The sequence below is a fragment of the Solea senegalensis genome, unplaced genomic scaffold (genome assembly GCF_019176455.1).
Source record: "Solea senegalensis isolate Sse05_10M unplaced genomic scaffold, IFAPA_SoseM_1 scf7180000015300, whole genome shotgun sequence".
Classification (NCBI taxonomy): Eukaryota; Metazoa; Chordata; class Actinopteri; order Pleuronectiformes; family Soleidae; genus Solea; species Solea senegalensis.
In genome coordinates, this window is record NW_025321288.1 from 53,244 (window position 1) to 62,756 (window position 9,513).

Consider the following 9,513-nt stretch of genomic DNA (forward strand, 5'->3'; position numbering starts at 1 on the left):
TTTGCTTTACCACATTACAGTACCTGGCGTTGGCTCCAGGGGGCAGATCCATAATGGCTCCATACATGTACTGGAGTAGAATCTCCATCTCATCGGGCTCTAGGCTGAAAGGGTTAAAAGATTCGGTTTACAAGGCACATTTGACTGGTTAATATATGCAAGTGCAGTCATACAGTGTGGGAGTCCCCTATCCATCTACACCAGAGCAACACAATATAATGATCTGAGCAATGTGTGCAGGGGGCATGTGATGTAACGTATGGTCAATATTTATCAACCAAGTCATGCTGCGACTTTGTTTGATGCTTCCTATAAACAAGCAGCTGTCATTGCCTTGATGAGTGTTCACTGGACTGTCCAAACCCGACTCGAGAGAACATTGACTGACTTCTGCCTCACAGGAGCCCCAGTATTTCAGCAGCACTTACGAGTACAATAACATTTCAGAATAACGACCATCAGTTCATCTTTATTATAAACTCTTGTTGAACTCCAACCACTGCTAACTTTTTTTTAATTTTCCACTTCTTCAAATAATCCAACCATTATGGTTTATCATTGCAGAGGAAAAGGATAACACTGTGGACGGCTTTCATAGCCTGTGTGTTGCTTTCACCGTCCTGTCGTAAATAGTAAAGTCTGTTTCTAAGCATAAACACTATGTCAATCACCTCTACTTTTTTTTTATCAATTATTTTTACTTGTTACACCTCAACTTATAAAATGTTTACACCATAACTTCAATGAATTCACTCTATGTTTAAAATAACTTATAATTACGACGTCAGTTAATGTAGCTAAACCCCGCCTGAGCCTGACAATAATTTCTGGATGTAATCTTCTTGCAGTGAGGCAACGTTACGCATTGACTGTAAACAACTTTCACATGACACAGCAGCAGCAGCAGCAGCACATGATTGCAGCCGAAGGGCGACTTTACAACACGTCATCACAGCCACTCTTCTACTCAATTAGCCTCGTCTTCCCCAGTTAACCTCAGACCAGTGAAGCTAAGGCGAAGAGTGGCACATTATTCCCAAGAATGGGTCACGTTTGCCTCTGCTGCTGAGAGAGGAGACTGTTGTGTGTTGCTGGGCTGGTGGGTGATACTGACAGGAGTGAGGACTACCGCTCAGCTACCCGTTGATGAGAAGGGAAGAAAAAGCCACGTCTGTTGTGAGCTACGACTATTTATTTATTGAAGAAATACAGCCGCATTGTTAAGGAATGAAACATAAAGCTAGAGTAGAGGAGTGAGGTGTATTATTATGCTCTGGTCTTACCCTTGCAGTGTGATGCACTGTCTGGAGCTCTCCATCCAACATCCACTCAGCATCGCACGAAAGTACCGTGACCGAGCACACAGCACCGCCCTAGAAACCCAATAAAGCAGGTGGTGGCATGTCAGATTCACCCTCCATTTTTATATTTAACACCATGCAGCAGGCAAGACAAAAGATTCTTGTATGATTCTCGTCTTTATGTGGATGCTGTTGTTGATTATGGCAACTTCACGTACATCCTGCTTTTATTATACAACCATTTAGGTCAAACCTTTGGAAGATTCTCACAGAAAATGCATCGCAATGACAATTTATACTAAGAGTTCCATCTTTTCCATTTCCATCCAGACAATGGGTAGGTTTCTGTCACACAGCTTTCAGCTCTGTTCATGTCACAGATCATTGAGAGGTTTTATTTAGTACCACCAGAATCCAAAACTGCACTCTTAGGCTTTCACCTGCCAGTTGTAATGGACCTGCTCATTAATACACATTTTCTGTGGTCTTTTGTGGGCCTGACCATGTTTAAGTGGCCAACCTCCTGCTCGTTGCTGCAGGTGGAGGACCACCTATTAGTAAAGGGGCTCAAATTCAAACCTCACAAACTTTTAGTTTTTAATATACACTCCTGATCAAAATTTTAAGACCAGTTGAAAAACTGCAAGAATTTACATTTTGCACTGTTGGATGTTAAGAAGTTTCTAAGTAGTGCTTCAAAATGCAAAAAGAAGAAATGGGAGTGAGACAAAACAAACATTTGAGTAAGCAATTTATTGCAAACAACCATTAAACTAAAATAGGCTATTCATCAGCTGATCAAACGTTTAAGACCACAGCCTTTAAATTAACTTTTCATAAAAGATCCTGAGGGTTATGGAACAAAAAAGTCAAGTGGTATCCAACAGTGCAAAATGTAAATTCTTGCAATTTTTCAACTTGTCTTAAAATTTTGATCAGGAGTGTACAGTCTAGAAGCACATCAGACTTCCTACAGACATGACTGCATGGTCCAATGAGGGTGCTTTGGGCGCAGCATGGCCTTAGTGCATTAGAATAGTAATGTTAGTTTGTTTTCTTTCTACAGGACAGATGATGCTAAAGTAACAAACACATGTTAGCTTAGCTGTTATCTCCACCCAAGCGAGGCGAAGTGTTCAACCTCACGTCATTAATGGTAAGAGTAGGCTGATTCTAAATAATGTAGTCACACTTAATAATAGCATTTAATATAATATTAGTATGGAATAGGACGGAGCTAAAAACTCATGTCACTGACCAAAACCTCTAGATCAAGGACAGTTGTGAACACAGATTTAAACTAAAGTACTACACAGACAGCAGCTTTAAGTTTTCTCAAACATGGCAGATTGTGACGGTTGATAAGTAATGTAAAGACTGATATAGGTGAACACCATAGTGTCTGGCGTCAAAGTTAGAGAGTCCCTGGTTCAGGATTAGGTGAGAAGACTGGGAGCTGACCTAGAGTTCACTGCTGCAGAGAAACAGAAAAACAGCCCAGCCTCTTCATCTTCTTCTCTGACAAGCTTCTGCTGCCTGTCTGCTCCCCTGAGCACAGGCTGGGAGGTACCTGTCTCCATGGTTACCAACGGCCACTACAACTGCAGCATCACCAAATGACCATTCACCGGCAGATGTGCAACCTCTGTAGTGTTTTATTTCTGCTAATGTTGGCTGTAAAAACACTGAAGTGAGCTAAAGACAACAAAACACATCATGAACAGATCTACCTGTGGCAGTAGAAACTGTGCTCCGCTACTTGGACAGTGATGTCACACTGCTCTCCCCTCTGGTACAGATCCAGCAAGTCTGCTCCAAGGCCAGAAGCTGGCATGAGGACAACAGCGTCTGGACAAAAGCATTAAAAAGGGAAAATCCAGTTTTTGTTTGTTTTAAGTGTAGTGGCATTATGTGCTGTGAACCATCCTGAGGATTCATGGTGGGGGCATTGCCAAAGATCATTCAAAGATATTTAACAAAGGGGTGATTAAACAAGGCAAATGGACTACACTCACTGTTGATGCCTTTAAAAGATCAGGTTAAACGAAACAAAAACATTCAGCTTTCTTTTTATTGAGATTTGAAAATGTTCAGCCCTGTTCTGTATGGTTGTCACAGAGTCTTTGTTTGGTGTTGGGCAGATCATTGTGAGTGTCATCTGCAAAACAGTGATCATTTAAAAAATGTACCTCAAAGGCAACATATTTAGGGAAAAGAGGGCCTAAAATGGAACCTCACAGAACCCCCCTGCTGCTGAAGAGTACTGGTCTAGACAAATAAACATTTACAAGAGCATTATTGTCTACAAAAAGAGGAATCTGGTGTTTGACAGTTTCATAAACTGTAGTTAGACCTAAAAGTACCAAGACAGCAGCCTATCCAGGGTCAAAAAGAATTGGTCTAATGCATACTTATTAATAAAAAATAAAAAGATAATTCTTAAATTATTGACAGCGTGGCCATGGAGCAATTAGCAGTAAAAAGGATCCAAATGCAATTAGTTGTTAAATGGATTATGGCCGAGTTCACATGATGTGGAAAAGGGGGGGGGGAATAAAAAGAATGTTGACCTGTTTACCTGAGTCAGTGGAACTGCGAAGATCTGCCGTGTCGGGAAGACACTCCGTCGTTTCTGGCATGACGTCCTCCACGTCAGGGATTATTACAGCCGAGCGTGTGCTCTGGTTTGATGTGTACACTCGCCTGCAGGGGTGGGAGACTCTGACGGTTAATTAAAACTAGACATTTCACACAATTGAATGCAAATGTGACTTCAGAGACGCAGCAGGACAGCCACAGTCTGAAACGAGCAGAGCTCATCAAAGCAACCTCATGGTGACTGGAAACCACATAATATTTCTATAAAGAAATCAGAGGCTACCAGTTACACCCCAACTACTTGTGAAAAGATGCTGCAAGTGGATGCTCTGTTCTGTCAGGACACATTGAAGTTAATAAACATACACTCTTACAGCTCCTACAGCTTAATATTGTACACCAGATTTTCATTTCCCTCTCAAAACGACACTAATTTAATCCTAATATCTCACATATCTGCTTTAGATGTGGTCAAATGTTGGACAAAAATAAAACTATAGAATATAGTATACACAAATCTATAAATGCCTATGTCCATGTCTCGAGGTGCCCTGTGAACAGTTTTACAGGAGGTTTTTTCACTATTGTGGTTTATGGGAGTATTTTTTTAATGCAGTACTATGAGTACTGGGTGGAGTGGCTCAGTGGTTAAGACCCTACCTTGTATACCAAAGACATCATGGTCGCAAGTTCGATTCCACCCCTGGCTAATTGTACTTGATTCCATTGGATAAAAGCGTCTGCTAAATGACATGTAATGTAATGTAATGTAATGAGTAGCCACTGGAAAAAATACAGAAGTACTCTATCCAAGTCTTATAAAATATCCACAGCATGTCATGGCGGAATGCATCGTGTATGTAGGGGGTGTGTAACTAGTGTGAAAGGAATAGCACTGATATTCAACTGTATTTGCATCAAATCTAATTGTTTTAGCCAAGTTTATGCTACACTACATTATTTACCAACTAGATCTAAGTTCCCAACCTTCAATTTTGAGAATTTCCATTTTTTTCCCCACTAATTCCCATGGAGCGTTTCCACTTATAATTTAAATGTTTTATTTCTAAAGAAACACTAGAGGAGGGAAATTCTCCTTCCAGTCGTGTCACTCTTGTTCTGTGGTGTTATTTTCCATTAGAACGGTCATATTCTAGTAATTCAATCTAGATCTATTTCTAATTATCAAGAAAAACAATAAAATAAATAAATAAATAAATAATGATTCGGGGGAAAATAAACCATGCTGCAAACATTAACTTTCTCAAACCAGCATGAGAGCAGCAAAATTAGGTCAAGTTCTGATGAGACTTGGACACAAATAAAAAGGCTCAAAAACCCAAAGAGTAAACACGGTGAAGCCTGGATGACAAATGAACATTGGAGTCCTACATTAACATTAACATTACATTATCACTTATGTTAATGATGTGCTAATAATGTGCTGTGCCATTTATTATTCAACAGACGCAGCATTGGCAGAGATCCTTGAAACAAATGCAAGCAAACCCTGCAGATTAAAGATGGTGCATCTGGCGCCCTCTGTCAGACATACACGCCAAGACTTCACATGAACTCACTGAGTCGTCATCCAGAAGATGTCAAAAATAAAAAAATAAAACACAGATATACGTGATTATACGTGACACTTGAACTCAGTGCCTACCTGAGGAAGTCTCTCAGCCCGGGCAGATCATATCCAGGCAGGTGAATGACGGTGGGATCTTCATGTGTTTGTCCCTGAAAGACATGGGGAGCTCGGGCCAACAGTATGGCTCTGTGAGCTCGCAGAGAGTCTGTACCGGCAAACAGAGTGACATCCGCTTCCAGCTCCTCCTGTAACAACCTGGGGCAGGGGCAATTTGTCTCTTGAATAAGTTTAGAAAGGTCACACAATTCATCAGTAAATAAAAAAAACAACAACAAACTGTTCACTTTTCTGTAGCCATGTGGGAAAATTATATATAATGTACAATTTGAGGCATTGAACCACTTGAGCCAATTGGTTCGAGAAAGGGTTCATTTCTCGAAGCTTCATGTGCACACGAAACCACCTACTGGCCAAGTGTATAATCACTTGGCAGCTGTATCTGAACCACATAATGTGTGATACATAGAATTTTTGTTTCTGTTAGATATGACTATGAATTACAAAAAATGTATGACCAAATAACTTCTGTACATATGTGTTTAATACCCTTTTTGAATGTATTCTATGTGTGTAAATCTTCCCAAAATGGTATCATAATATGGCAGGTTGTGCAATGTTTTTCTGGAAATGGCATGGGCGTAATCAGGCAGAGGACAGTGAAAGTGCTTGTGGAACTAGGAAAAGGGCACAGATTATGCTTGTGTAACTTGGACAATGATGAGCCTCGCTGGCTCCATCCTATATCACCTATCCTACTCTCCTCACTCTCCTAAATCTCTCTCTCTCTCTCCCTAAACTCTCCAAACTATCTCCAAACTATATAAACGCTATTCAAACTCTCGTATCCAAACTCTCCAAACTCTCAACTGACCGCAACTCTCCTTCAAAAACCCACATTTTGAATGGCGCCTGAGGGGTCTATATAGCTGTAAAACCTCGCAGCAAAATCTGAACCACTTCACGAAGCAATCACGTGGTACAGCCGGGCAGCGAGGCTTTGGACGTCATCATTTTGGCTCCTCCCCTAAATGAAGCAAGCCTCGATACTTATAGCCTCTACATAGATAGCCTCTTGACACACTTTCTTCTTCTCATCCTGCCGTAGTGAGTGATCTGAGTGACCCAGAAATCATTCAGCTTAAGGCTTTTTGGACAGTGCGGAGTTCAAACGCTGGTGCTGTGTCAATTTTTCTATGTCAGTGTTTTGACACCGAACAGCAAACATGTGTCCACATTGGCATGTGTTGGACCGTCACATGTCTTACCTGTTCAGATCCTCGGACAGAGCCCATGATAAACATCTCTTCAGCTGCTTCGCGTATTTGCGCTCTTTGGCCTGGAACTCTCTTGCAGCCTCAGTAGTGATCATGGTTTATCGTTTCCACTAAGACAGAGAAAATACACAAAGTTCAGCTTGTGCAAAGCTACAGCAGATAAGATAGTGATAAAGTCCAGTCATGTGCAGAGTGCACATTGAGAGGAAGCCAGGTGAACATCACAATACATCCAGATTATATATCCATCCACATACTGTATCAGAGCTTCTCCCAGATCAACAACACATGACAATATTCCTTTGGTCCTTTGGTGTTCCACGTTGTAGATGACAGTTTTATAACGTTAACGGTAACACGGCCACGAATTACATGATCAAACATACTTTCTTTCAAAGGTCTAATTATCTATATGTCAAAAAGGTCCTTATACCTGAGTAATTACTCAGGTATACTTGCATTATAGATAAATGTTATTTTCTGTATTAACTGATTAGTTGTTTGAGACCATTAAGTCTCAGGAAATGTCTAAATATATCAAATTAAAAAAAAAATATATATATTTACATATATATATATATACACACACACATATACACACACACACACATATACATATATATGTATAGTGTCATGAAGGAGCTGCAAATTCATATATAAAGTAGCTAAAATCAAAGAAAACGTTGATCACTCATTAAAGTAGTGACATATTCATTTATGACTAACTTTAATTAATTAATGTTTTATTTATATTAAACAATACCAGATTTTTTTTTTCATTAAACCAGACCAGTATGTTTAGAATTAATTGAGGAAAATTGAGCTGAAGTTATTATTTTAAAAGTGAATTCATTACAGGCTCCAGACAAAAGATCCCCTTTTTAATCATAGAACATAACTACACAACTAAACATTCATCATCAAAACCGAATTCTGAGTCACCTCTCCTGTTACCTGCCGAGCCCGAGAGAAAACATTTCAGGCCAACTTGTTCTTTGTTCATACATAACAATGACAAATAGCCATTAACTCTGCTAAACACAAGGGGCGCTGTTTGAACCAGTGCGAACTACGGTGGCCGACAGGGGCAAAAGCACTGCAAACACATGCAGAAGGCAAAACGAGCTGCATATTCACAAACATTTCAGTTATGATCACCGTTTGCGGACTATTTGAGTGTTTTACTCAGCTTCTATATAACTATTTCCCCATATTGGGTTGTGTTAACAAAGAGTGGCCACCTTATTGGTATAGCCCGGTCACGTGACAACCGCTTTACCACTTCTGGACAACATCTCACTATGCCCAGAGCAAACTACTGCTCAATTAAAACACTGAACACAGGTCTTATGATAAAGTGAGAATAAAGCAGTCCCCAAGTATCTTATTGGATGGTTGTAGAGCTGCACGACAGCGCCCCCACAGGCTCGGAGCACTTCCTTCATTGAATATGCTGGTGTTTTCTCTCCTGCTGGTGTTTTGGGATTTGTCTGCGTTTTCTGGTTTTTTTTTGGCAGTGTGTTTTTGTTGATGCATGTGTTTTGGCTTTCTACAAATCATTTTTTCTTTTGCGTCACATTGCATTTATTTTTGCTTTCGTTTGTGCTTTAGAATCTGCATCGTTAGTGAATATGCAGCTCGTTTCTCCTTTCTGCGTGTGTTTTGGAGTCGTTGCAGTGCGTTTACCCCTGTCGGCCACCGTAGCGAACACAGTCGATATTGCAGGAGCATGACAATAACTCATACTGTAAGTAACTAACAGATAATATATTATATATCACATTTATCTTCCAGGTGAAAGCACACCGTTTTGCTAAATGACAGGTTATGCTTCATTTAGTGTAAAACACTCACAAACCCTGTCACGAGCATTAACAGTAGCTCAACTGTGTGTCATGACCTACATTTCACCATCTCTCCTCTGTCTCGCGCACAGCCGAGCGCTAGCTAACGCGAGCGTCCGTTTACTAGTTGATATTTCACTGAAGCTCACAGACAGAAGAACACGGCGGTGTCGTCACGTCTCCACCCGTGGACATTACCTTCCGCGCATCGTGGTATTAATGTCATGAGTATTCAAACACAGAGTGGTTTCATTCAAATGTTGACCCACTGACCGACGTTGTTGACATCAACCGCATCCTTCACCACCGCCGCCGCCGCCGCTGCTGCTGCTGCTGCTGCTCCACGCTGTTCTCCGCCCACGACCACACACACGGTTCAAAACACCAACAAGGAGCCGACAATTCTTCACCTTCCTCGGCAAAGGGAGCACTGCCACCATCCTCTTCTTCTTCTTCTCCTTTTTCTTTTTTGGAGGTTTTATGGAGGTTTTATGGCGGTTGGCAAACATAACAGGTGGCGCATTACCGCCACCATCTGGTATGGAGGGTGGATCAAAACAGTAAAACATTTGTGTATATATATTTGTACCAATGCAAATACATACTTTTATATTATATAATTTGTGTATATATATTTGTACCAATGCAAATACATACTTTTATATTATATCATTTGTGTATATATATTTGTACCAATGCAAATACATACTTTTATATATATATATACATAAAAGTATGTATATATATATGTATGTCTCATATTCATCTTTTGATGCCAAACACAAATGTTTTCAGTCTATGGCAAAACTATAGGAGGACACACACACACGCACACACACATACAT

At 40.4% G+C, this 9,513-nt stretch overlaps 1 protein-coding gene across 1 annotated transcript in view; it reads right to left on the bottom strand.

Annotated features, from left to right (window-relative positions):
• btbd8 (BTB domain containing 8) overlaps positions 1 to 9,122 on the bottom strand; it is a 30,563-nt gene extending 21,441 nt beyond the window's left edge. Inside the window, exons 1-7 of the mRNA XM_044017327.1 lie at positions 8,942 to 9,122; positions 6,816 to 6,934; positions 5,566 to 5,745; positions 3,880 to 4,004; positions 3,032 to 3,149; positions 1,284 to 1,373; positions 24 to 104 (exon numbers count right to left, since the gene is read on the bottom strand). Coding sequence (XP_043873262.1) covers positions 24 to 104; positions 1,284 to 1,373; positions 3,032 to 3,149; positions 3,880 to 4,004; positions 5,566 to 5,745; positions 6,816 to 6,919 — 698 coding nt within the window. The 5' untranslated portion in view covers positions 6,920 to 6,934; positions 8,942 to 9,122. The remainder of the gene's footprint in view (positions 1 to 23; positions 105 to 1,283; positions 1,374 to 3,031; positions 3,150 to 3,879; positions 4,005 to 5,565; positions 5,746 to 6,815; positions 6,935 to 8,941) is intronic.
• Positions 9,123 to 9,513: the final 391 nt, after the last annotated feature.